The 27400-nt window shown below is 45.1% G+C and overlaps 1 protein-coding gene and 1 pseudogene across 2 annotated transcripts; both read left to right on the plus strand.

Moving 5' to 3' along the window:
• The first annotated feature begins 679 nt into the window (after window positions 1–679).
• LOC119176557 (magnesium-dependent phosphatase 1) lies at window positions 680–27400 on the plus strand. Of its 2 annotated transcripts, XM_037427908.2 has the most exons (7): window positions 728–865; window positions 1034–1097; window positions 1367–1427; window positions 5906–6013; window positions 6196–6303; window positions 24945–25030; window positions 27194–27400. In XM_037427908.2, exons 2-7 carry the CDS (start codon window positions 1076–1078, stop codon window positions 27274–27276), a joined length of 468 nt encoding a protein of 155 aa, XP_037283805.1. In that variant the 5' UTR covers window positions 728–865; window positions 1034–1075; the 3' UTR covers window positions 27277–27400. The 2 variants fall into 2 exon arrangements, with proteins under 2 accessions (XP_037283803.1, XP_037283805.1); XM_037427906.2 differs by lacking the exon at window positions 1034–1097 and having other exon boundaries at window positions 680–865.
• On the plus strand, window positions 8896–11322 carry LOC142775797 (uncharacterized; annotated as a pseudogene).

The raw sequence follows: 27400 nt of genomic DNA on the forward strand, positions 1-27400 counted from the left end.
CACGCAATCAATGGACAACATTGAGTCCGACACATTCTGCTGCGTTGAACAAACACGAGTGAGGTTTTCAGACACGCCATTGGAAGCTGATTTCGTCGGTGAACATTCGCGTTTCCTTTTTGAAATGGTTCTCTCACCTCGCGGCTTCGACGGTGCTGGCCTGAGGTAAGAAGGGTATTGTGGGAAAACACTGGGCTGTAGGCTCCCTAGATAGTGTCAGAACACCGCGGCGCGGCGGTGGAGTGCGTAAACGGGAGAGGGCCGCGCGGAGGAATCGGCGCCGACGCTCCAGGCATTTCAAAGTACAGGAGGCGTTGACTTACACAATAAGCAGAGAGGAAGAAGAAACTGCCGAACACTTGATAATGTTCTGTAAAGGGCTTCACCCTATAGTTCAGGATGGCGCAGAGTTTTTCAAAGCACTGGGGTTTAGCGACCGGAAGGGCAAAATAGACTTTAAGCAAGTAGACTTAACTAGAAGAAGGTTATCTGATTGGTGGCTAAAGTCAAGGCACGAGTGAAAATTAAACTCTTCACTGCAAAGTACGAATCCTCAAACTCACTTTTTAAGGAAAAAATAAATAAATATAGTTTTGAATTCATTAAGTATTACGGCTTAGTGGCGCTAGCCACCGCCCGATCTAAAGGGTACAGTCATATTCATCCATCCATCCAGCTTCATTCAGGTAGAGAAGCGGCATTTCGGTTCCTCGCCCATACTAGCGGCCCGGCCACCGGCGAGGAAAGCGCGCCCGTACCGCTCGATCGCTTGTCGGGGGGTTGCGTGCTCGCAAAATGCACAGCACCCGTGGCTCTTGCAGCAGCGCAAACGAAAAACAGCCAAAGCTTATTGTGTTCGACTTGGGTAAGTGCAAAACCTTGTCAGTCGAGAAAAGAACAGCTTCAATGTAGACGCGCGTAGTGTGAGATGTGTTGGATGTGTCGGCGTTGCAGTTTGCAGTAGCAGCGCCGAGCGTTCAAATGCATGTATGAAATCAATCGTTTAAGTAATTATTTCATCCTTTTTTTAAAGGAATAAAGAACCATTTCATCCGTCAGCGTGGCATTGCGAAACATGATCGATAGGGGAGGCCACTGTAAGTGAAACCACGCTTCGATATTCCCATACCGTCGAGTTTAGTATTAAATACGGTACCGTACCAGATCCGCGCCCTTTGCATTTATAAATTCTGTGATAAAGGCACACTCGCACTACAGCGACAACGTGCGCTTACCGCGGTTGATTTGCGCTTGCCACTGCACGATCCTGTCAATCTGGGTGTGACAATTTGCGTTCTAATGCCGGTTGATTGAGTCTATACCTTTAGCTATGGCGCTAACTTTTCTCTGTCTTCTTCTTTTTAAGACTTCACGTTGTGGCCTATCTTTGTGGATGTACACGTCACACCTCCATTTAAAAAAGACAAGTAAGTGCCCAAGTCGCGTTGTGTTCTTTCATTCGCAATTAAAAGTGCTAATTCTCGCTTTGCTGGTCAAGCATTTCTTCAACATGCACGTTGATTGGTACTCTTAATTTGATGGTATAAGACATCTTGCCCATACAGGGGCTTTTTATGGAGGCAAAATAGATGCGCTTCATCTGTTATTAAGCTCTGTACCATATATATATATATATATATATATATATATATATATATATATATATATATATAGTGTGTGTGTGTGTGTGTGTGTGTAATTTCCTTTGTACAAAAATTTTAAGATCAACATAACTTATCAAAGATTGCCATTTGCACATCCCAAAAACACAAATTATATAATAGTCATGAAGATAAAACTTAGTCCAAGTGCAGCAATAATGTTTGAACAACACTACATCTGCCTTGAATATATGAAGTTGGATATAGCTTTGAATGAAAGGAAGGGAGATCAGGTGGGAGGCGAGATATTTGTTTGTCACAGCCATAACCCTTTGCCTCATCATCTGTTCACTGTATGCATACCCGCACACAAGCTACTCTCAGATAAAGAACAACCTGTTAATGATACCCCTTTATTAATGGGATACGAACCACTCTATCTGAAGTAGTTTGCGAGTATAATATGGCAGCAGCAAGCTCAGGAATGAATTGATTGGTGGAACATCGGAGAGGCCTTTGCTATGTATTGGGCATAGTCAGGCTGATGATGATAAACCGATTTTTCGAGTAGTCATCAAGTAACCACACTATCAGAGTGTATTGCCTCACGAATTGATTGGCGCAAAAATTTTTAGAATACTTCATGAACAAGCGAAGTTACAAAGATTTCTTGCAAGATTTAGGTACTCTCTTTTTCCTTCCTTTAAATAAGCATGCTAGAAGCTACGCAGGGAGTAATGACATGGAGGAAATAAGCTATGTCGATGCGCATCATGAATGAGAGCTTGCATTGTGAAACACAATCACTTTTTCCCCGTGTAATTCTAGTGTGTGCTAGTGTTGCTGCTGCGTAATTTTAGCACACAATAGAGTGCCGCACATCATATGGCAGCACTATGGGGCAAGCAGTGCATCTGGTCCAAACAGCGCTCTTTGTTTACTTCAGTCTTTCGCCGATAGCAGTGATCTGCTGTATGACAACATTCAGCTGGTGGCCCACCCTTCAATGTGAGTGAGGACGGGCTTTTGTGTGATGAGAGCACACCTCAGAAAGTGGCAACTTCACACTTCACTTGTTGCCATGCACGACTGCAATATTTGGCAGAGCTATTCACAGCACGGACTGCTTTCCGCCAAGTTTGTTTATCACCAAGCGCGAGACGGGAGCCTTTTAGTTTGATTAGTTGTTTGTGCAACTGTTTCATCGGCCGCCTATCTTCAGTGGCCGCACACAATGCAGACGGCCACATGTATATTATAACAGCTCATGTGAATTCACCAGTACTGAATATTTCCTGCCGGTCAAAAAAAGTTATTTATGACATCTTGCACCACATACGTATGGAAAGAAGGAAAGCGTAAATTTAAGGAATCGTTTTCTTTGTTATACAGACCATTAATGGGAACTAACGGATAATGCCAGCAAACGTATAGGGGATGTAGTTATAAGTAATTGTAATGTAAATGAGAAGAAACAAAGTGGATGAAAAAATTTCCAGTTTCTTAGCACGCTTTCCAGCACGACACTAACAGGCTGCAGCAAAAGGGACCTTAAGAAGCGTTCGGCATGCAGCATTCAAGCCCCAATTTCGGCTGTTTGGTGTTGCCAACGGCAGGATCCGAACCTGCGACCTTTGAATGGCCCGGTCTATGCTTTACCACTGAGCTACGGTGGCGGCTTCAATGAAGACTTAAATTGTCAGAACTGTGGCATTAGGTCTTAAGATGGTGGGTTTTTGTGCAGCATATTAGCGTTTGTAGCGAGGAGCAATTCACAAATTAATTTTTAATGCATTTATTTACTTAACACTTTCAGACGCCACCTGTGAAGAACTATGTAAATATGTCATATAGCTACTACGTTACTTCAAGGCACTGAATATTCTATTGTAACAAGAATAAAGAGATAATTCTTGAATTTATTAGTGTCAGAGCAACTCATCCTAATTAAGTCGTTATTAAGTATCTCTTTACCCGCAAGTCATAGATGCTCACTTTTAGCATAAATAGAATAAAATCTCAGGCTAGGAATATAGTGCAAATTCATTTTCGGTAATGTACATGTTGAGCAAAGAAAAATTCTTCTTTTCTGATTGCTCGCAGAAAGCGGCACGTTGCACGACTCGTCGAACGTAATGGTGCCTTCAGAAGAGTGACCATATGTACCAGTAGAATGCAAAATGAGGTTAAAAGAAGGCAAATTTATCATGAAGGAGGCTCAGTTATTCCAAAGTACAATATATCCTGCTCTTTCATAGCCTCTACTTGATGCAAATAGCAAAAACGAGTGATGTACACAATTGTGTACATAACGTCTCAAAGGGTTAAGGAATCGTATTGTTATACTCAAAACAGCTATTTGGTGGCCAGAGCATATCAATGTTGTAGGTTGCCGGCAAAAAGTTAATGTAGGCATTTAATATGGCTAGTAAATTATTTTGGGGCAAATTTCTTTCATTCACTCTTTGAGTATGGGACAGTTACACAAATATATGTTGCATGATTGACATGTTGGACCAGATGCATGAATGCGCATGCTAAGTACTCAGCTATAAACATAAGTTGCCCACTTTCTAAAAAATAAATTTTTTATTTATATGTGTTGATCTTTAACTAATTGCACATCTTATTGCTGTGTACTTAATAAATATCAAGAACTTTGGTCATTCGGTGCAATCGCTTCGTATAGAAGCAATTGCATAAAGAGAAAAAAAGTATAAAAATGAAAAAATCTTTCTACCATTAAAATGGTTAACTTCTTAAAAAATAAAAATAAATATGCAAACACACATCACATCGTGCACCGTAGCACTAATTTATGCCTTGATCTCTCAAGACAGTATAAACTCGAAAACCTTTATCTTAATACTATACAGATGATGGATCGTTTGCTGCGGAGTAACTTTGAGGGGTTATGAATACTGTCATGTAGTTAAGTGCTATATAGAATAATTTTTAACACTTTATGTTGCTTAACGTGCAGTCAAATGTAAGCGTGCTTATGTTTTTACACACTATATTCCTCTCCAACTCAGTGACCAGTGCACTGGGCAATGAAAAAAGTGGTGTAGAAAACCAAGCAATGCCAAAATTGCAGCTCAAACCATTTTTGCAGCTTTTCCCAGAGGTGGGCAATATCTTTTGTATTGTAGGTCCCCCCTCAGCCGCATTTCCTTATGGGGGTACGTAAGATGAACGGCATTGTTTGCAAGGTAGCTCGCGTGCTTGAGATTCTCAAGTAAGGGACGTCAATTTAGGAGCTATCTTTGTGGAATTCAAATCATCGGAGCTAATTTATGTTCTCTCGAAACAATGTTGTGAAAAGGTAGCATTTTTAATCACAAATTCGCTCGCAATGTGAGAATGAATTAATGTCCAGGGAGATGGATACTAGGACGCACTTGGCGGGGAAAAAAATAAGCCTATACGGGAAAATCATGTGGCATTCTCGACGCTCAGCTATAAAAAATGAAACAGGAGCATGCTGAAAATTTTACCAAAAGCATGGACATTAAGAAGGGAGCAGCATCTGAGGAGTTTAGCTTGTAGACACTAGGTGCACACTTGTAATTTTTTTTCCGTGGGCCCAGCAAAAAAAGAAATGTTTTTATTTTTTTTTCTACTGGTCAAAACAAACTGTTGTGTTTTCTAAGACAGTTAACCTTTTGACTAGACTAAAAGTAACACTCTTTTTAACAAAGAAATTTAGCATAATATGCCTACCCAAAGTGAAATAAATAAATTTCAGTGTACAGTTTAGTGGAATGGTTCTCCCTGGAAAACCATTGTGTTTACCGTCTCCTTAATCATTTTGCACATTTTTCAATAGCTCCTTAACTAGAAAAGAACACCGAATTTTAGTTTTTCATCTCGGGAAGGCAAGAGGTATGCTTCCATCACAATGTCGCCACTGCTGCTCGAAATGGTAAAGAAAACAAAGTGTGGCATTTATAATCGAAACTTCATAGATTGAGGTGTGGTATTCTTATGTTCCTGACTTTTATTTTAGGTGTTAGGGAAAAGGAGGGGAGAATACCCTGAAGAGTCTCGTGGCAAGGTGTTTGTATGGAAGCTAAACTGTGCATTTAATATGGCAAGCTGAAGAAATTAGTCACCATTGTAATGAAAATTTATTATTTAGGCACAATTCATTCGCCAGCCTTCATTTTATTGTAAACTAGTCGATAGGGAAACTGAACTCCCCCCCCCCCCCCCCATCTCCCATGAATGAGTGATGCACTGTTTCATACTTTGTACACTGAGCACACACCTTTCTATCAGTTTATTTCACAATTTTGTTACAGTGGTGAGATCACTGACAGACATGGACGAAAGGTTTCCCCATACCCAGGTGTCCCAGCAATGTTGGAAAAACTAAAGTCACAGAAGTTCCAAATGGGCTTGGCATCAAGGTAAATCACTTGCCTCCTTTTAGCACACAATAGAGTGCCGCACATCATATGGCAGCACTATGGGGCAAGCAGTGCATCTGATCCAAACAGCGCTCTTTGTTTACTTCAGTCTTTCGCCGATAGCAGTACTTATAACCATGTACTTTTGCTGATGGTTCAGATATGAAATCGTTCTTTTATAGGACTGATGACCCAGATGCTGCGAAGGAGCTCATAGCAGCACTTGATTGGAATAAGTACTTCCCGTATCAGGAAATTTACCCTGGCCGTAAAGTGACCCACTTCAAAAAGTATAACATTTTCTTTGTCTTTCTTATTTCTCCTGTTCTCAGTACCAAGTGTTTTTGCACTTTGACACTAAAGTCTGAAATTAGGTGCTAGAACAACAATACTGAACAATGATACTGAATTTTTTATATATTTCAATATATAACCAAAAATGTTTCTGGGAGTGGAGAAAGGGCAACTTAGTTGTATGGTGACATCAAAGTTGCTTAGCCAACATGTCCTTTTGTCAAATTGTGTTCAGATAAGCTAAAATGTCTGTGTGCTGATTAAACACATATTTGAATTTTGGCTTCAAAACTTCAAAGTAGGCTGGCATTTATTTTCTCAAACACTACTAGAAACTGATTTGACAGCATGCAGTCAAAGATGGACAGCAAGTGAATTGACAGCAGAAGTTGTAACTGGTGTCATCTACTTTCTTATCTTTTTCATCTGTATATCAGCACCTGTTTTTAGTATGAACATAGTTCAATGCGATGCCTTTCTTGTATCTGCAAGCTTTGCTGTAGTAAAAGAGGCAGTCTGATACTTAGCACACTAAGAAAACAGAAGTCATTTGTATAAATTACAGTCTTAAACATGTTAGCCGTATATTATTATTCTACATGCCACAGGGAGCCCAGTTCTGCATGGCAAGTTTCCTACGCTCTTCAGCAGCTTTTGAGGCCTCCTATATTATCCCCTATCTGTAAGGCTGCGGACCCATGTAATAGCCGATCTACACCAGCTACTAATAAATTGTTCGTAATCATTATCTTCCCCCCTGAGCAAAAAAAAAAATAGCTCACATGCAAAAGCATGCACATTCTTCCAGTCCTTCTAAGCAATGGGAAAATGACTGTCATCAATGATCTACCAAACGATGATACTGGGACACCTTTGTCAGCCGCCAGCTTTAAAAATTGCCAAGTGCACAACTTAGAAAAGAAAAAGTTAGGAAGTGCCTAAAAGTACCTAGAAAGTAAGAAAATACCTAGCAATAGGCAGGGTATTGTAATAGGTGCTACACCTACTAAGAGTAAATGTGTTGCGATGGATTGGGGAAACTAAAGATTGCTCTCCCTATATATTATTATTAGTAGTGAATACTTATAGGAAATTTCTGGGGGAGTGTATTTACTTAGAGACATCACACACACTAGTGTGTTTTTTGCTTTGAAAAAAAAAAGGTGTTTTAAGGTCCCTTTAAAAAGACACTAAATCAACTATTAAGTTGATAACTGATTGTAGGAACAGCACAACCTAGAAGTAGTTACTGTGTAACTATGGAAGCGAAAAAACAAGGACAGAAAAGAGCGCTGACTTTCAACAAGGATTTAATATCAGAGTGGTGTACATATATAAGTGAAAAAAGGAGAAAATTGGGCATGTGTAGAAGGGTGGAGGAACAACCACTGCGATACAATGTCAGCAAAACTCTTGGTGAATGAGCTGAAAACAAATACACATGTAGCTTAAAAAAGATCGAGATACGCAACCGATAGGCAACTTAAATATTTACCGTCAAACTTATTTATTTGATGGGCTTCAATTATCTCACGCCTGGCTTGCGAGTTGTGCTTGTTTAATACCTCGCAACGCTCAAAAAGGAGCACGCAGCCGCAGTCTCGGCAGTGGATTCCGAAGTGTCCTTGAACCACATTGTGCACATTATTATTGTGCTCTCTTAAACGGTTATTGAGGCACCTTCCGGTTTGCCCTATGTATATCATTACGCACGATAGCGGAACAAGATATACGACACCAACAACACAAGGTACAAAGCGCGTTCTGTGTTTCACAGTGCATCTTACTCTAATAGCAGCTGGATTATTTACCAACTTACAAAGGTTTGAAAGCTTTTTCTGGGGTGGAAAATACAACAGTGACACCAGTGCGTTTACCGATTTTTTTCAGCGGATGCGACACATTATACAGATAAGGAACTGCAACACAGTTCATAGGAACTGACGTGTTTTGAGGCTGAGACCACCCTCCTTGATTTTCAATTTGCTTCAAAAGTTTTTCCACAACAGCAGAAATCGGGGCGTTCGAGTAACCAGCGCTTAAGAGGCGCTCTACTTGTGCTTTGAAACTGCATTGCATCGAGTGCGGGCATGACCTCTTAAGGGGGGACGCGGCTTTGGCATCGCGAAATTCGGCCAAAAAATCGATTTTCTGGAAATCTCATTTTCACATTTTGTGACCCCTTTTCTATCTAATTTCGAAGTTTTGTCCCTGAAAACAGCGTAGAAATGACGTAGAAAATTTTTATCGAAGCGAGGGTGGCGATGAATTTCACGGAAATTGCGAAAAAACGGCGTTTTTCGAACCTCCGATATCTCCGCAACCACGTAACCTAGCGCCGCCATCTTTGTCTTTATGGATAGCGTGATTCTTCCGTTTCAAATTTGCCGCCTCGGCCGGCTGAACCAGGCAAGAGCAAGCCCAAAGCAAGCCAAAGTGTAAAGATATCACAACAGTTTCCGATTGGTGACGTGCGTCACGTGACTGTACGGCGGCTCCGCATTGGTCGCCCGTGCGGTCGCTTGTAGAAATCGGCGCAAAGGTCGTCTGCTCTACGTGCTGACAGCGCTGACGGGCCGCTTACTGCATGTATTTTCAACTCGTCGCGGCGTGGTTTCGAGATCGCATCGCGCTGCGATAAGACCGGCGCTCGTGAAAGGAGAAAAACGTTGTTATCCAGTTTGGTGCATTGCAGTTTTGAGATCGGTTCCCACATGCGATCATGGACCGGCGATCGTTCAAGAAGAAACGCAAGACTGCGCAGCGATTTGGTGCTCGTAAGCCGAAGCCACCGATCGTGAAAAAACAAATTCAATCCGGCAACTTCTACGAGCAGCGACTACGGCGTGCGGCACGACGAGGACTCGCAGCCGAGCACAAGCACGCACGGAGCATCGTCTGCGAGCATCGACGAAACTGTTCATATGCCTGTGGAGCAGTGCTTTGTGCTGTCTGAGGAAACATCCGTTCGTCGTTCCGCGCAGGCTGCAGACATCGCAGATGCTAAGCCTAGCACTTCGTGCAAGGATGTATTCATCGCGGATGCCCAGCCAAGCACTTCGCGCGAGGATGTAGACGCCGTGCATGCTAAGCCTAGCACTTCGCGCGAGGATGTAGACATTGCGAATGCTCAGCCAAGTACTTCGCGCGAGGATGCGAGGCCGTCTACCAGCACCACCAGTAGCACGATTCGGGCCCAATTAGAGCCTCGTTTCGTGTCAGCGGAGGCATCTCACGAACGCGCCGCGGCTGTTCAGGAGTTCCTAAGAGCAGTGTCTGCGACGGAGCGCAAGATGTCACTGATGGACAAAGGGGACGAGAGCGACATCGAAACGGAAGACGAAGATGAGTTTTTCCTCGTGCAACGCGCGGCCCTGAATGGTCTGTTTGGCAGTGCCCTGTGCCCGCAGTGCAAAGAGCCGGGACTCAAGATGAAGCACGGAACTAAGCACGGGTTAGCGGTAAAGATGGTGCTCACCTGCACTGCTTGCGACGCGGACGCGAAAAATGCGTGGTCGTCACAGCGAATGGAAAACAGCAAGTCATTTGAAGTAAATATTCGGACCATGCAAGCTATAAAAACTATTGGAAAGGGATCAGCTGCACTCGGTGATTTTTGGTCTGTTATGAATGTATCACATAGGGGAATTCACAACAAGACTTTTCAAAGGCATCTCAAGGGGGAATTTCGGCCTGCTGGCGCAGCAGCCGCGGCACGTGTGTTTTGCGACGCTGTTGCAGCCGTTCGCAATGTGTACAGCCAAATGGAGGGAACACCCACCAAGAATGTCACGGTGGTGTACGACGGGACGTGGATGACACGCGGCCACGCGTCCCACATCGGCGTGGGCACGGTCATTGAATTCTACACCGGATTAGTGCTTGACAGTGTTGTCCTGTCCAATTACTGTCATGGATGTGCTGTGGGCCCCAAAGAAGGCGACGACGGCTACAGTGAATGGAAGGAAGCACATGTTTGCCAGAAAAACACAAAGGCAAACTCGGGCCAAATGGAAGTCGAAGCGGCCCTCATACTGTTTCGGCGCTCACTAAAAAAAAATGACCTGCTCTACACAACCATCGTTTGCGATGGTGACAGCCGCACTTTCTTAGCTCTGTGTCAGGACCAGACTTACGGTTTTATACCCCTGAAGAAAGAAGATTGTATCAATAATGTTAAAAAGAGGATGGGCACAGCCCTGTGGGCCATCTTCACAAAGAGCAAGAAAGACCAACCTATCGGCGGAAAAGGTGGCCTTACACAAAATTTGATCAAGCAACTGACTGACTATTATGGCCAAGCCCTTAGGCAGCATGCTGAAGTGGAGGATATGCAGCGAGCGGTCATGGCTACATTCTACCACACCACTTCGACTGACCAGGATTAACACCACGAACTTTGCCCACCAGGTCCTGATAGCTGGTGCAGACACCGGGCTGCAGAAGCTAAAGGTGGACCGCAGCCACCCCATAAGTACCACCTGGGACGACACGTTGCCGCTGCCCTGCTGCCTGTGTACCAGCGACTTTCGGACCCACAGCTTCTTGCGCGGTGCCAGGGCAAAAAAAACTCAAAATGCTGCCGAAAGCCTGCACTCAATTATTTGGTCAATTCTGCCCAAAGAAGAGCATGCTTCATTGATAGCCGCAGAAACTGCTGTCAGTGAAGCAATCTGTAGGTATAATGCTGGGAACCTCCATGCCTACACCCAACTTTGCACATCTCTTGGTCTCCAACCTGGACGCCATGCACTTCGTAGAGCAGCCAAAAAAGATGCCATGCGGAAAAAAAAGGCTGCGAAAGCTCATCAGGCTAAAGGTCAGATGACCAAGCGACGCCGCACTGCAAAGGACACTAAGGACTACAACCCTGGTGCCTATTAGGCATGTAAACCGTGACTCAAGCCTTTGAACCTCGTTTTCTCAATACTGTTTTTTTGGCATGTTGCTCAGCTCGTGGAGCAGATATCTTCGCAACTACTTGACAGATTTTGATTCTGTTTGTTTTTGTAATGCTCCTTGAACTGTGCTTCAGGGAGCTGCGTTCTTATTTTTAAAATTTAGTCTTTTAAAAATTTTTGGTAGGGTTTCTTGTTTGTAGTGCAAATGTGCTCATTGAAGTATCAGTGGAGAAAACATGAACTACAAATTTTAGTGTTGCAAAAAAATTATTTTGAAAACGCAGCCCCCTACAGCATACATTCACCTCTGCACACAGTGTTTACCAACTTTCTATGTCATTTTTTAAACTCTCCAGCCGCTCCACGAGGTCCAGTAATGAAATTATTTGTTTCTCAGAAAGTTTTCATGATATCATCTTGAAATTTTTATGGAAGCATTATGAGGTCATTCTTAGTCTCTGTGCCAATTTTCATCAAGATCTAACCATAAACAAGAAAGTTCGTTCCGAAAGGCACGTCCCCCCTTAAGAGCGTTTACTAGGCAAACATTAATGATACCCCTTTTCACCAATTTCGAATGAGCTGAGTGGAAAGGTAAAAAGATTTTATCACTTCTCAGTGAAAACAGCCAGCACAAGTGGTTGCTCCGAAGACAGAGTGTTAGGTCTAAGAACCTAATCGAATTACCAGACTGAGTAAGTTCCAGAGGATACAAGTGCTTCTTAAACAAACCTATAAGATAAGGGACAACAACTTCAAAAACAGTATCCAAACAATCAACAAATACAATGAAATCAACAACAGACCTTCACAACAAGAGACAAGTCGAGATCTTTTTGAATGTGGCGATCCTTATGCACGAGAACGATGTCACTCAAGACTGGTGCCAAACGGGAACCTATGCAAACGCCACTTTTTTTAATAAAATTTTGCTCATTCCAAGACGCAACCATTGACTTTAAATAAAATTAAAGCAATTCCAGAAAACCACGAACCGACATACCTGACGCATAATGGGCACATTGTGGTACAAGGACACCTCGGAATCCACTGCCGAGACTGTGACTGCGTGCCCCTCTTTGAGCGTTGCGACGTGTTAGGCAAGCACAACTCGCAAGGCACACGTAAGATAATTGAAGCCTATCAAATAAATAAGTTTGACGGTAAATGCGAAAGTTGCCCATCGGTTGCGTTGTTGTAAAAAGAGATTGCGTATCTCGACCTTTTTTAAGCTACATGCGTATTTGTTTTCAGATCATTCGCCAAGAGTTTTGCTGACATTGTATCGCAGTGGTTGTTCCTGCACCCTTCTATGCATGCCCAATTTCCTCTTTTTTTTTTTTTTGCCTATATATGTACACCACTCCGATATTAAATCTTTGTTGAAAGTCAGCGCTCTTTTTTTTGTCCTAGTTTTTTCGCTTCCGTAGTTACACAGTAACTACTTCTAGGTTGCGCTGTTCCCACATTCAGTTATGTCCTACCAACTTGCCCAAGTTTCCACGCTTCATTAGGTTGATCTTGATTGTTAAAATAGCGGTCCAGAAATCTCTTAGTGTTACTTTTATGCCAAGGAAGTGGTTATTCTGAAATAAAATCACGTTTAAGTGGTCTGCATCGGGTTAGTGCACTTCAAGTCACCCCTTCAAGCAAAACGTGTCACTTCACTGTTGCCGTGCACAACGTTGCCCGGCATTGGAGGGCTGCCGCCGACACTAGTAGCAGCAGAATGAGAGCAGCGGGAGCCACAGCAGCAACAAAGGCCATTGAACAATTTACTGCCATTGGCTCCGAAATGGCAGACATGTTTTGGTTCAATTGGTCCCCGCAAGATGGCACAACTTTCTCCAGTTTAACCAGGCGAAAATTGAACTTTTGAACCACTCGTGCCATTCCCCATATTAATGTCCGGCGGTTATTTTTTCCATGAATCAAACAGAAACAAACAAGCAGCATTTTATTACGTATCTTGATACATGTGAAACGGGGTTTATTGGCGTAAGTAGTACTTGCACAGCAGGTCTACTGATGCCTAAAGCGGGCGGCAGCAACCGACGCAGGAAACGCAACGCTCGGGGGAACAGGTCGCGCTCGGCTCCTCTTGCTAAAGGCGTGACCCACTGCGGCACATAATCTTCTTCCTCTCTACAATACCCCGGCGACAAAGACTAGCCATCCTGGCAAGTCAAGGTGACGAGATTAGGAGTGGGTCGTGATAGGGCTTGAGACGACTCACGGGGACAGTCTCACGACCAAGGCATCGCCTGTCTGTAGATGGCGTGACCGGCTCGATCACGTATGTGACAGGAGATTGACGTTCGACGACGCGATAAGGACCGTGAAACTTGGGGGCAAACTTAAGAGGACAGACCTGGGGAGTGGAAGGGCAGTCAGAGCCAGACGAGCGAGCCCACGGCAAAAGTCTCGACTTGCTGGTCGTGGTCGTAGCGGTCTTTTTCGAATGCTTGCTTGTCCGAGGTGAATGATCGGGCCAACTGACGACACTCTTAAGCGTGGTGCATAATTTCAGAAAGAGGGTTGAACTCTGAGACGTCGGGACGATACGGCAAAATGGTGTCAAGGGTGGAGCATGGCTCACGCCCATATAGAAGAAAGAAAGGCGAGAAGCCTGTGGTTGACTGCGTCACGGTGTTGTACGCATAGGTCACAAATGGGAGAATGACATCCCAGTTTGATTGGTCGGAATTGACATACATGGCGAGCATGTCTCCTAGCGTTCGGTTGAAGCGCTCAGTTAGACCGTTGGTTTGCGGGTGGTAGGCTGTAGAGGTGCGGTGCACCCTGCGGCATGCCTGAAGGAGTTGTTGTACAACTTCGGATAAAAAGACATGCCCTCGATCACTTAGTAGTTCACGTGGTGCCCCGTGACGCAGTACGAAGCGTCGCAAAACGAAATTGGCTACGTCACGTGCACCAGCCGTAGGTAGTGGAGCTGTTTCAGCATACCTCGTCAGATGGTCGACGGCGACAATGATCCATCGATTTCCAGTGGCAGTGTAAGGAAGGGGACCATATAGATCGATACCGACGCGGTCGAAAGGGCGCGCCGGACACGATAGAGGCTGTAATAATCCGGGTGAATGGGCCGCTGTCTTTCGTCGTTGGCATAATGAACAAGACCGAATGTATTTTCGTACAAAAGTGTACATGCCACGCCAGTAGTAACGCTGGCGGATCCGCTGATACGTTTTTAACACACCAGCGTGAGCATGTTGTGGGTCGGCATAAAAATACGCACAGACATCAGATCGCATGTGGCGTGGTATAACCAAGAGCCATTTACGAACATCCACATAGTAGTTTCTGCGGTATAGTTGCGCGTCCCGTATCGCGAAATGTGTGGCTTGGCGGCAAAGAGCGCGTGGGTACGCACACGTTGAAGAGTCGAAAAGAATGTTAAGGAGAGATGTTATCCATGGGTCTTTCCGCTGTTCAGACGACATGCTTGAGATGGAAATGGGAGCGATGGAGAAGTTGGTGTCCGAATGCAGGTCTGTAGTGGATCTCACTGGTGATCGTGAGAGGGCGTCTGCATTAGAGTGTTTTCGTCCTGAGCGGTAGACGACACGAATGTCGAATTCTTGTAGGGGAAGAGCCCAACGTCCAAGGCGACCTAAAGGATCTTTTAGCGACGCCAACCAACAAAGTGCGCGGTGATCGGTCACAACGTCGAAACTCTGTCCGTACAAGTAAGGACGAAACTTGCTTAACGCCCAAACGATTGCGAGGCATTCTTTTTCAGTTATGGAGTAGTTCACCTCCACTTTCGTGAGTGCACGGCTTGCGTATGCGACGATGTACTCTGGAATACCGGGCTTTCGTTGCGCGAGTACTGCTCCCAGACCAACGCCACTGGCATCTGTGTGCACTTCAGTGGGGGCACTTGGGTCGTAATGGCGTAGAATCGGTGGGGACGTAAGCAGGTGGCGCAGTGTAAGGAAAGCTTCGTAAAGTGAAAAGTTGGGCGAGTTGGTGCTGGTTCATGATGATACGGGGCGCGAAAAAAACGACACACAACAGAGAAGAAGTACACAGACGACGCGCTACTAGCAACTGGAATATTTTATTCAGGAAACACCATTTATACCGCAGTGACGTCAACTTTAACCCAAAAAACTAAAAATACATGCTAAGCATGCCTATAAGTAACGTTGCAGATAGGCTATCTCCCCTTCCTGCAGACTGATAGAGGGGTGGCTGATGCAATCATGCCCCTCCCTCTGGATAAAGAGGGCTTCTATAATCTCCCTCTCCGCTGAGCCCCTGTGCCTGTAGATTACAGTTGTCTGCTCAAATACCGGCTTACAGTTACCCTGATCGCATCCTCTGCAATGCATCGCCAGATGCGTGAACGGCCTTCCTATTAAAGAGCTGCTGTGCTCTCGCAACCGCACGTTGAGGCATCTACCAGTTTGCCCTATGTATGCCTTGCCGCACGACAGTGGTATTCTATATACAACACCACGTGCGCAAGGAACGAACTGCCTTACGTGCTTAATGGCACATCCTCTTTTTTCACACAGCTTTGGCCTACCTGTCTTCTTACCAACCGCTGAGCAGATGCGGCCCACCTTGTTTTCTGCGGAGAACACGAGATCCACCCCATACCTCGAAGCCACTCTCTTAAGGCCGTGCGAAAGCCAGTGGATATACGGGATTTTTGACACTCTTTTTCTTCCCTGCGGGACATTCGTGTCTAGGCCTGTCCCAGGCCGTTGCTTAATGGACTTTTTTATTTTTTCGCAAGCAGCAGCTAAGACACTATCAGGAAACGCCGCGTCTCTTAGTCTTTCCACCTGCGCGAAAAAACTTATCTCCATAAGATGTGGGCATGATCTGTCCAACGCCGTTTTTAGGCACGTCATGGCAATGCCATTTTTTACTAGGCGAGAGTGCCCAGAGCTGTAATCAAGAAGCGGCTTCGCGGTCCTAGGGGAAAACATCCAACACACATGTTTTTGTTGGAATGACAGCTGCAAATCCAGAAAACGCGGTATTTGAGCAGACAACTGTAATCTACAGGCACAGGGGCTCAGCGGAGAGGGAGATTATAGAAGCCCTCTTTATCCAGAGGGAGGGGCATGATTGCATCAGCCACCCCTCTATCAGTCTGCAGGAAGGGGAGATAGCCTATCTGCAACGTTACTTATAGGCATGCTTAGCATGTATTTTTAGTTTTTTGGGTTAAAGTTGACGTCACTGCGGTATAAATGGTGTTTCCTGAATAAAATATTCCAGTTGCTAGTAGCGCGTCGTCTGTGTACTTCTTCTCTGTTGTGTGTCGTTTTTTTCGCGCCCCGTATCATCATGAACCAGCACCAACTCGCCCAACTTTTCACTTTACTGAGTATAATTTCTTGTACAAAGGGCTCTTTTGAGTGTTCTAACGCAGTCTTGTTTAACCCCTCGGTGATGACCGCCCTTATCGGAATCTACAAATGCAAGGCAAGAACAGCTTCTTGGTATGCAAGAGAATCCTTGTGCCCCCCTGAATTGCAACAGATGTGTGGATGGATGCAACCTTCGGAAGGCCATTGCCGGCGTATGTGCAGGATTCTCAGCGCTGAGTGGCAGCATCAGGTGCGTTTCTTCTGGGATTGCCTTGTAGTCTCGTGTGAACAGCAAGGTGGAAGGCGCGCTTTCGGGAGTTGGAAAAAAATTGCTGACCAAGTCACGGAGCTCCTCTGGAACAGCGTTCGTCCCACACTGCCGACAAGAAAGAAAAAGCGCCTCCCTGAACGACCGGTAGTCGTCATGGATGACGTCCACATTCCTGAGGAACACAAGAGAGTGCTTCAGCTGGGCCCAAAGTTTTGTTTGGAACCACACCTACGGGCCATCGATAAGGTCGCCTTGGCAAGGTCGGTGTCTAACAAGGTCAAGGAAGAAGACAAGTCTAGGTGTATCACAGAGTGCGTGGAACTTCTACCGCGGTCAGAAGGTAGGAAAAAACGGGTTGTTAGTCTCGATCCTGCTATTGATTTTTTTCACCAATAATGGCCTGCGTGTTCTTCTGTCGGACAAAGAAGGATCCTTTGTAGTTATGCCTGAAGGTATGTTCAGTGAAAAAGCAGGTGCGGCGGTGTGTAAAAACTTTCGCGAAGTGTCGGAGAAGCCGCAGGAGGTAGTAAAAAAAGTGCGCGAGCTCCTACTTCGGTTAAACTTGGAAAAAGTGTGCAGTGAAGTGAAAAAGATGAAAGGCTCAACTATGGAGACATTCTTTTCAGTGAAAACACACAAACCAGACTTTCCTTTCCGTGCGATCGTGTCGGAGAGAGGCACTTGGTGTCTTGCGGTTTCTACCTATCTTCAGTCGCAGTTGAGCTCACTGAAAGTGGAGGACCCGTTCATCATTCCGAACTCGTCTACGGTAGTGGATTTCCTTAAAGGAAATGTCCATGAGAACACTTCGGGATTTAGCATCGACATAGAAGACTTATATTATTCACTGCCTCATGATGAACTGATGACTAGTGTGAAAGAGTGCATTGGCAACAATGATGAAATGGAGTTTGTGTCCAAGTGCGGCATCTCTGTTCCAAGTTTTTTAGAATTATTGTTCTTTTACATAAAACACACGTACGTCGGCTGGAAGGGTAAGAACTTTGTGCAGAGATCAGGGATCTGTATTGGATCCAAAGTGGCTCCAGTACTGAGCAACATTTTTTTGGCCAGAGTTGACAACGATCTTGTAACTGGCCTTGATGGTTTGGTCCAAAAAGTGTACAGATATGTGGACGACTATTTGCTGTTGATTAATTCAGACAACTTTGATAGCAGAGTTGATGAAGTGCTCAGTGTGTTTGGTAATAAGGGGCGGGGCTTGACATTCACGCGCGAAGTGCCGAAGAATGGAAAGCTGCGTTTTCTGGATTTGCAGCTGTCATTCCAACAAAAACATGTGTGTTGGATGTTTTCCCCTAGGACCGCGAAGCCGCTTCTTGATTACAGCTCTGGGCACTCTCGCCTAGTAAAAAATGGCATTGCCATGACGTGCCTAAAAACGGCGTTGGACAGATCATGCCCACATCTTATGGAGATAAGTTTTTTCGCGCAGGTGGAAAGACTAAGAGACGCGGCGTTTCCTGATAGTGTCTTAGCTGCTGCTTGCGAAAAAATAAAAAAGTCCATTAAGCAACGGCCTGGGACAGGCCTAGACACGAATGTCCCGCAGGGAAGAAAAAGAGTGTCAAAAATCCCGTATATCCACTGGCTTTCGCACGGCCTTAAGAGAGTGGCTTCGAGGTATGGGGTGGATCTCGTGTTCTCCGCAGAAAACAAGGTGGGCCGCATCTGCTCAGCGGTTGGTAAGAAGACAGGTAGGCCAAAGCTGTGTGAAAAAAGAGGATGTGCCATTAAGCACGTAAGGCAGTTCGTTCCTTGCGCACGTGGTGTTGTATATAGAATACCACTGTCGTGCGGCAAGGCATACATAGGGCAAACTGGTAGATGCCTCAACGTGCGGTTGCGAGAGCACAGCAGCTCTTTAATAGGAAGGCCGTTCACGCATCTGGCGATGCATTGCAGAGGATGCGATCAGGGTAACTGTAAGCCGGTATTTGAGCAGACAACTGTAATCTACAGGCACAGGGGCTCAGCGGAGAGGGAGATTATAGAAGCCCTCTTTATCCAGAGGGAGGGGCATGATTGCATCAGCCACCCCTCTATCAGTCTGCAGGAAGGGGAGATAGCCTATCTGCAACGTTACTTATAGGCATGCTTAGCATGTATTTTTAGTTTTTTGGGTTAAAGTTGACGTCACTGCGGTATAAATGGTGTTTCCTGAATAAAATATTCCAGTTGCTAGTAGCGCGTCGTCTTTGTACTTCTTCTCTGTTGTGTGTCGTTTTTTTCGCGCCCCGTATCATCATGAGGAAAGCTTCGTCGCATGCCGGGGTCCAGTTAGAAAGATTAGCTGGACCGTTCAGTAGTTGTGTAAGTGAGGCTATTATTGTTGCAAAGTTGTGGACGAAACGACGAAAATACGAGCACAAGCCGATGAAGCTCCTAAGTTCTTTGAGTGAAGTCAGCTTCGGAAAGTCGGCTACGGCTCGAAGTTTGTCTGGGTCGGGGCAAATTCCATCCTTTGACACAACGTGACCAAGTATAGTAAGTTGGCGAGCCCCAAAGCGGCACTTCTTTAGGTTAAGCTGGAGGTTTGCCTTGGTAAGACACTGAAGAATGGTGCGCAGACGGTCGATGTGGGTAGGGAAATCGGGAGAAAATACGATAACATCATTGAGGTAACATAAGCATATCTTCCATTCAAGGCCGCGTAAAATGCTGTCCATCATTCGTTCAAATGTTGCAGGTGCATTGCACAGACCAAATGGCATAACCATGAATTCGTATAGGCCATCCGGCGTAACGAACGCTGTTTTGGGACGGTCAAGCTCTGCCATCGAAACCTGCCAGTAACCTGAACGTAAGTCCAGCGAAGAAAAGAATTCGGCACCTTGTAGGCAATCGATAGCGTCGTCGATGCGGGGAAGAGGGTATACATCTTTCTGTGTAATTTTGTTCAGTCGCCGGTAGTCGACACAAAATCTAATCGAACCGTCTTTTCTTCTTCACTAGCACAACAGGTGAAGACCAGGGGCTAGAAGATGGTTTGATGACACTGCGCTGAAGCATATCATTCACCTGCTCTGCAATTACACTTCGTTCCTTAGGTGATACGCAGTAGGGGCATTGCCGCAAAAGAGTTTTCCAGTGTAGATCGTGTGAGCGACGGTGTTAGTTTGTCCCAGTGCCTTTTTAGGAAGGTCAAATGAATCTCGGAATTCATGCAGAAGGGTTATTAGCTGGTCCCGTTGATCCGGAGGAAGCTTGCTGTCGATGGAACGATTGAAGATATCCGAGGAGTAGTCATCCCGCATAAAAAGAGGAGTAACGGCGTTCAATTGAAGTTGCTGGCCAGGGTCGGGGGACTCAGTAGGCACAATGACGTTGTCATCAACAGGATGAACATAGCCCAGTGTTTCGTCAGCTCTTAAGGTGGGAGGGCATGAGGTAGGATTGCAAACGACAATTCTGGAAGTATCTTGGTGAGGTGGCAAAATGGCGTATGGCAGAGACGTACCGTGGCGGCGACTGAAAACGTCAGATGGGGAGAACACAACGGTAGAGCCGGACAATTCAGTGCGATTGACGGGGACAACGATGGCTCTAAGAAGAGGAACATCAACGTCGGAAGCAACAAGAAGCTTGCCAAAGTGAGTGCGCTCATTGTCGGTAGATGGCGCATCTGAAAACACAGAAAATTTCACCTGCGCGCGAGCGCAGTCAATTACGGCGTGGTGGCATGACAAAAAATCCCGTCTAAGTATCACGTCGTGGGAGCAAGTGGTCAACACGAGAAACTCGTTGTGGTACAGGACGTCCTGAATGTTTACTCTTGCCGTACATGCTCAGACTGGTCGAATTGGTTGCGCACTCGCGGTATTCAGCAAAACGTCGGAAGGCATCGTCGTTACTTTTCGTATCGAACGGCAGAGTTTCTGACTCATCACAGATACGGCGGCACCCGTATCAACAAGCGCAAGAGTTCGTAGACCTTCAACAAACACTTCCAGAACGTTTGTGGGGGACGGGCGAGGACTTGTACAATGCGACGATTTCGCAGCTCGTGCCTCCGGAGCTGCGGCAGTCAGTTTTCCGTCTCTACAGGGTTCGGTCGGTGACGCAGAGGAGACGGAGAACGGTAGCGGCGCGGTGAGGACGAGCGACGTGGACCGAATGGTCGGTAGTCGGCAGCAGGGCGGTGGTCTAGTTCGGTTGGTGACGGGTCGCGTTCCACTGATTGTCGATCGCATTGACGTGGCAGTTCTCGTTGCGCGTTGTACGGGGCCGGTAAAGAGTAGTCAGGGTACCTCGTAGGTGCAGCCGGGCCCGTTGCGAAGCGCCGGCGACAGAAGCGCACCACGTGACCTGGATATCCGCATGTGTAACAGATCGGGCGATTGTCAACTGTGCGCCAAGGGTTTCCGTTATAGTGCTGTTGTGTTGCTGGAAATGGCGTCGTTGATACTCGTACAGGCTGGGAAGTCGGCCCAAGCGGATGTCGTGGCGGAGTAGCAGCAACAGCAGCGTAAGTCAATGGCGCGGTGACGGGTGCTGTCTGAGAGACGGACGGCAGTGCCTCAGAGACCTGCGCCTGTATTACCTGCCTGATGGCGGGCGCGAGACGCTCAGAAGAGGGTTCCGTTGCCGGTAGATACAACAGGCACAAAAGTTGTCGGGCCACCTCCTCGCGCACATATCGTTTGATTTCCGACATGATTGTGTTGTGGTCTCCACCTGAGGCTCAATGTCGCGAAAGTTTCATCGGTAGCCGCTGGCTGCCGTGTCATCGCCGTGTCATGACCTGTTGTTTGCGCAACTCCTCGAAGCTCTGGCAAAGAGTGGCGAGTTTGGACACGATACGTGGGCCCTTGGCCAGAAGCATCTGGAAGGCGTCGTCGTCTATCCCCTTCAAAATGTGTTTGATCTTGTCTGCCTCGATCATTGAAGGGTCAAGGCGCTTGCACAAGTCGAGCACATCCTCGATGTAGCTTGTGAAGCCTTCTCCCTGAAGCTGTGCGCGTCACCGTAGGCGCTGTTCGGCGCGAAGCTTGCGTACCTTGGGGCGACCAAATACGTCGGTAATGCGTAGCTTAAAGGCACCCCAAGTGGCGAATTCCGAGTGGTGGTTGTTAAACCAGAGACTCGCTACCTCTTTCAGGTAGAAGGGTACATATTGCAGCTTCCATGTGTCGTCCCACTTGTTGCTTGCGCCTACCTTTTTAAATGTCGACAGCCAATCTTCTACGTCTTGCTCATCAGTACCGTCGAAAAAAGGTGGATCGCGCAAGCGTAGCGCAGTAGGCACGATGACCATCGGAGGCTGGGTCGTACCTTGCTGGGTGTTTTCTTCAGCCATGTCTGAGATGGCAGGTAGTTTCCTGTTGCGGAGTTCCAGGTTGAGTTACCCCGCACCTCCACCACTCTGAAACAGGGTTTATTGGCGTAAGTAGTACTTGCACAGCAGGTCTACTGATGCGGAAAGCGGGCGGCAGCAACCGACGCAGGAAACGCAACGCTCGGGGGAACAGCTCGCGCTCGGCTCCTCTTGCTAAAGGTGTGAGCCACTGCGGCACATAATCTTCTTCCTCTCTACACATGGAAGGTTATTTATTTAGTGCAGCCAGTTTGATTACTAGTGATTAATTGTAGGCAGTACGTGTGTCGTAATTGACATTGTTTTGCGAATGTCCTATCGTAGTGCATGTGTTCCCATGCATTTACTTTAATTTCTCAGTAAGTAGGACACTGCTGTTGATAATATTGTCTTTTTAGACGTTGTCATACATTGAGCTTTCACTCTAACATAAATTGTTATTTGACTTTAGTGTTCCTTTAATTTAGGTCACCTGTGCCATTACTTCAGGCTGTGTGTCAGAAAAGTTTAGCCTCGAAACTCATAAGTTCAGCAAAAAAAAGTTTGTTTCATTATGAACTTCGTCAAGGTCTCAGTCTCTCCGGTGCCGCAATGTTGCACATACTTAAAGCATTCTAGTTTTGCTACATTTTCCATATCATCATCATCATCATCATCATCAGCCTGTTTACGTTGACTGCAGTACAAAGGCCTCTCCCATGTTCCGCCAGTCAACTCGGTCCTGTGCTTGCTGCTGCCATTTTATACCTGCAATCTTCTTAATCTCATCTTCTCACCTAACTTTCTGTCTCCCCCTAACCCTCTTGCCTTCTCTGGGAATCCAGTTAGTTACCCTTAGAGACCAGCGGTCATCCTGTCTACATGCCCGGCCCATGTCCATTTCCACTTCTTGATTTCAACTATAATATTCTTAACCCCTGTTTGTTCTCTGATCCACTTTGCTCTCTTCTTGTCTCTTAAGGTTACACCTACCATTTTCCTTTCTATTGCTCGCTGCATCATCCTCTATTTAAGCTGAACCCTCTTTGTAAGTCTCCAGGTCTTTGCTCCGTAGCTAAGTACCAGCAAGATGCAGCAGTTATATGCCTTCCTCTTGAGGGATAGTGGCAATCTACCTGTCCTGATTTGAGAGTGCTTGCCAAATGTGCTCCACCCCATTCTTATTCGTCTAGTTACTTCAATCTCGTGTTTCGGCTCCACGGTTATTATCTGCTTAATAGACATAGTCTGTTACAACTTCTAGTGCACTACTACTTATCTCGAAGCGCTGTTTTCTTTCGAGGTTGTTGTACATTAATTTCGTTTTCTGCAGATTAATTTCAAGACCTATATTTCTGCTCTCCTTGTCTAACTCCATAATCATGAGTTGCAATTCGTCCCCTGAGTTACTCAGCAATGCAATGTCATTGGCGAAACACAGGTTACTAAGATACTCTCCATTAACTCTCACCCTAACTCTTCCCATTCTAGGCTTCTGAAAACCTCCTGTAAGCATGCGGTAAATAGCATTGAGGAGATTGCATCCCCCTGCCTTACACCTTTCTTGATTGGTATTTTGTTGCTTTCTTTATGGAGCACTATAGTAGCAGTTGATCCCCAGTATATTTCTTCCAGGATGTTTATATATGCTTCGTCGACGCCCTGATTCTGATTCCCCAATTTCTGCATGACTGCTGATATTTCTACTGAATCGAACGCCTTCTCGTAATCTATGAAGGCTATGTATAGTGGTTGGCTGTATTCTGAACATTTCTCTATTACCTTATCAATAGTATGAATTTGCATACATGTGCTTGCAAACATTTCACAAGCAATTTTAAAAAATAGCTGCTAGCAAAATGGGTGGCCAGTGTGGTAGAGAAGGCGAAAGAAAAATATTGAGAGCCTCCCTTGATACTGTTGTAACTTCTACAAAGTGGGCACTTTTATAGAATATGAAACAGAAGCTGGTATTATTGTGAATAAATGGCCAACGAAGAAAATACGTGTGTGATACATCGAAGCAATGCTCTAAACGTTGTAGGGGTTCTTCTCGTCTGGCCAAACAATGAAATGCAATGCTGCCCCAAAACTAGCAAAAACATTTATTAATAAAGGGGACAATCGGCAGTTAAGTTTACAGCTTCCCACGGTCACCATGCATGCCACTTGTTCACCACGCGAGCCCTGCAATCCATGCGCGCACACACCCTCTCGCTCTGTCACCAACTCCCCGCTATCCTGTCGGCTGGCACTTTTGTGGCTCATCTGTGGGACCTGCACAGCTCTGCTGCACAGCATGTGTTGATACCAAGGGCGGTTGGCAATGTGCACAAATCCCACAACATCAATTAGAACACATGATTCATTTACATGTACATGCTTTGGAGGTGCTGTGAAGGATGTAACTTTCTTTTAATCTTCAGGACTGGTAGAATTTGCTTATAAATTTGTATTTTCCTTTAACACCTGCTGTGGTATTGGCTAAGGTGTTGCACTGCTAAGCTCAAAAATGAGAGTTGAAGTTCTCGAGGTTTGACTCAATCAATTCAGTTATCTAAGTTTGACTGTATATGGCATTTTTGTGTGTATTGGAACATGCCTGAGTAGTGGGTACTTTCCACAAAGGTGCTGGCAATATAGAATCATTTTAGCACACAGATGTTGAAGCGAAGCAAATTCTATGCATTTGAATTTAGCCTTATGCTGGAAGTAGCATTTAGTTCAAAAGAACTATTTTCCTAATGTTGTTTTTTGTGTGTTTCTAACGCATTGTCGAATTTGTGATTATGTGCAGGTTTGCGCAGCGAACAGGTTTTTCTTACAAAAATATGCTGTTTTTTGATGATGAGATGCGAAACATCACTGATGTTTCTAAGCTTGGTACGTGGACTATTCTTATTTACTTGTCTTTATCGCTTGTTACAAGGAAATCTTAACAAATGCAGTTTGAAGTATTACTAATAAACAGAGAGCTAGCTAAGCCCCGCCGCGGTGGTCTAGTGGCTAAGGTACTCGGCTGCTGACCGGCAGGGCGCGGGTTCGAATCCCGGCTGCGGCGGCTGCATTTCCGATGGAGGCGGAAATGTTGTAGGCCCGTGTGCTCAGATTTGGGTGCACGTTAAAGAACCCCAGGTGGTCTAAATTTCCGGAGCCCTCCACTACGGCGTCTCTCATAATCATATGGTGGTTTTGGGACGTTAAACCCCACATATCAATCAATCAAATCAGAGAGCTAGCTAAATCCATAAATTTCTCTCTACATAGCTTGCTTTGTGAAGCCACTCCTTATTGGTGACACCATTTATTTTTGCAAACAAAAACATTATTTAGGAAGTAGATAAAAGATGTCCACAGTACTTGTGCCCGTATGTATTTGACTAACTGTTGCATGTAGCGACTGTAAAATTGATTTGATTCCGACACAGCATACTATGCACACTCATGTTACTCAGTTATGCATGTTCATAAGTACAACTTTATTTTTTGTGGTGAAGTGAAGTACTTAGTGTTCACATTTCTTGTTATGAGTGTCACAGTGACTAACTTTGCTAGTCTTGCACCATTGCATCAACACAATTATAAAAATCAAAATAATTGTCACTTCTACCTAATTCCCCTTCCTTGCATTTAGATGCACAAGCACGTGGTCGCTGTGTAACAGAAGTGAGCTGCAGATTTGTTGAAGGCATAGTTTACAGTCATAATCAACTTAGCTGGAGTATACAGAGGGCAGCAGTTCTTTCCCTGTTGCACCTGCAAGTCTGCTTGTATCCAGTCAGCTTGAGCTTAATATTTTGTCTCAATCAATGGGGACTTCGTTGACATCTCATACAGTGAAGCTTATTGAGCAGAGCTACGGTACCTACCGTATTTTCTCACATGTAGCTTGCAACAACAAAAAATGCTAGAAAGGGAGAGGGAGTGTGTGTGCGGGTTATATGCGAAAAAAAAAAATGGTATGTTAGCGTCATAGATATATTTTTAAAACATATAAATTACAGAAAAGCTCAACTAAATTGTGAGTTAACCCTTTGCTGTCCCAAACTTTTATCCACTTTCCGGCTCTACTAGTCTGAAATTATTTTGGCAGTTTCTGGCACTGTGAAGACAAACATAAACTGTGGAAGAAAAACTCACAGGATATTTATTTTTGTTCCTGCATTCTGCACGCAACTTCTTTCGCAACATTTGGGCAGTATAAGATACCAATCAAAGCATTCTCCTGGGTGCAAGCTAGGGTTGTTACTGTAGGGTTTGCATAAAAACAGAGGTACTGTCTCCACTGCTGTCGTCTACATCACTCACTTCTGTGTAATCACTGTCATCTGTGTCTGGTGGAGGCATATAATTCTCTTCCTCACTAAAGTCGTCATTGCTTTCGCTAAAAGCACCACCAAAAAATGCATGCAGTGAAAACTTGACCATGCTTCACAGTGAACAGTGTCGGAGTGGGTCTGCTCTAGGCTCTTTGCTGAACATAGTGCTGCCCCCTAGTGTAAAAAAAGTAAACCTCAACAAACTAAGCTCACTCATTCCTTAAGAGATGACACTTCATGTGTTTTAAAAATGCACGTGACTTGCAATGAGAGAACCGCGAAATTTAAACCACAAACACCGTTGTTGTTGGGCACTGCCCAACAACGGACCGCAAAGGGTTAAACAAGCCTTAGGTTTATGAGGACTTGGTAATGACTCAGAGCTTCCATCAATAATGCAAGAAAATTAAGGCATTCTTATTTTGTCTGTCATGTCTGTATTTTGTCTGTCATTTCAAATTTTTAGAAAACTCGCACAGTTGAGCCGGTACCAGCAATGGCTTTGCACTGGTAGAGTTTTTGCTTGACAATTTTCTGTCGCACAATAAAGCTTCAGAACATATGTTGTGTGATGGCAAGTCAAACAGCTAGTAGTATACCTATGAAGCAAAAAATTGGGCAAAATGTTGTCCCAGTGTTGCTTCAAACATATAATAAATCCTAGTTCAAGCGTAGCGTAGTTAAGTGCAGTGCATTATCAGTCACTACAAAGAATTTTCTTATCCAGGTGTCATATGTGTCCACGTCAAGGATGGAATGTCTCAGGAAGTTCTTGATGAAGGTCTAAGAAGGTTTGAAAATGAAACATGAATTGCAGGGTCATCTTGGCCTGTTCCACTGACTTCTACATTTAAAACAAAGCTGGGAAGCTGTGAAAAGTTTTGATTAATATTTGCTTTTCTTGACTGTGGTCTATAAACTGTTCTTAAAAAGA

Source organism: Rhipicephalus microplus, chromosome X (assembly GCF_043290135.1).
Source record: "Rhipicephalus microplus isolate Deutch F79 chromosome X, USDA_Rmic, whole genome shotgun sequence".
In the NCBI taxonomy this organism is placed as follows: domain Eukaryota; kingdom Metazoa; phylum Arthropoda; class Arachnida; order Ixodida; family Ixodidae; genus Rhipicephalus; species Rhipicephalus microplus.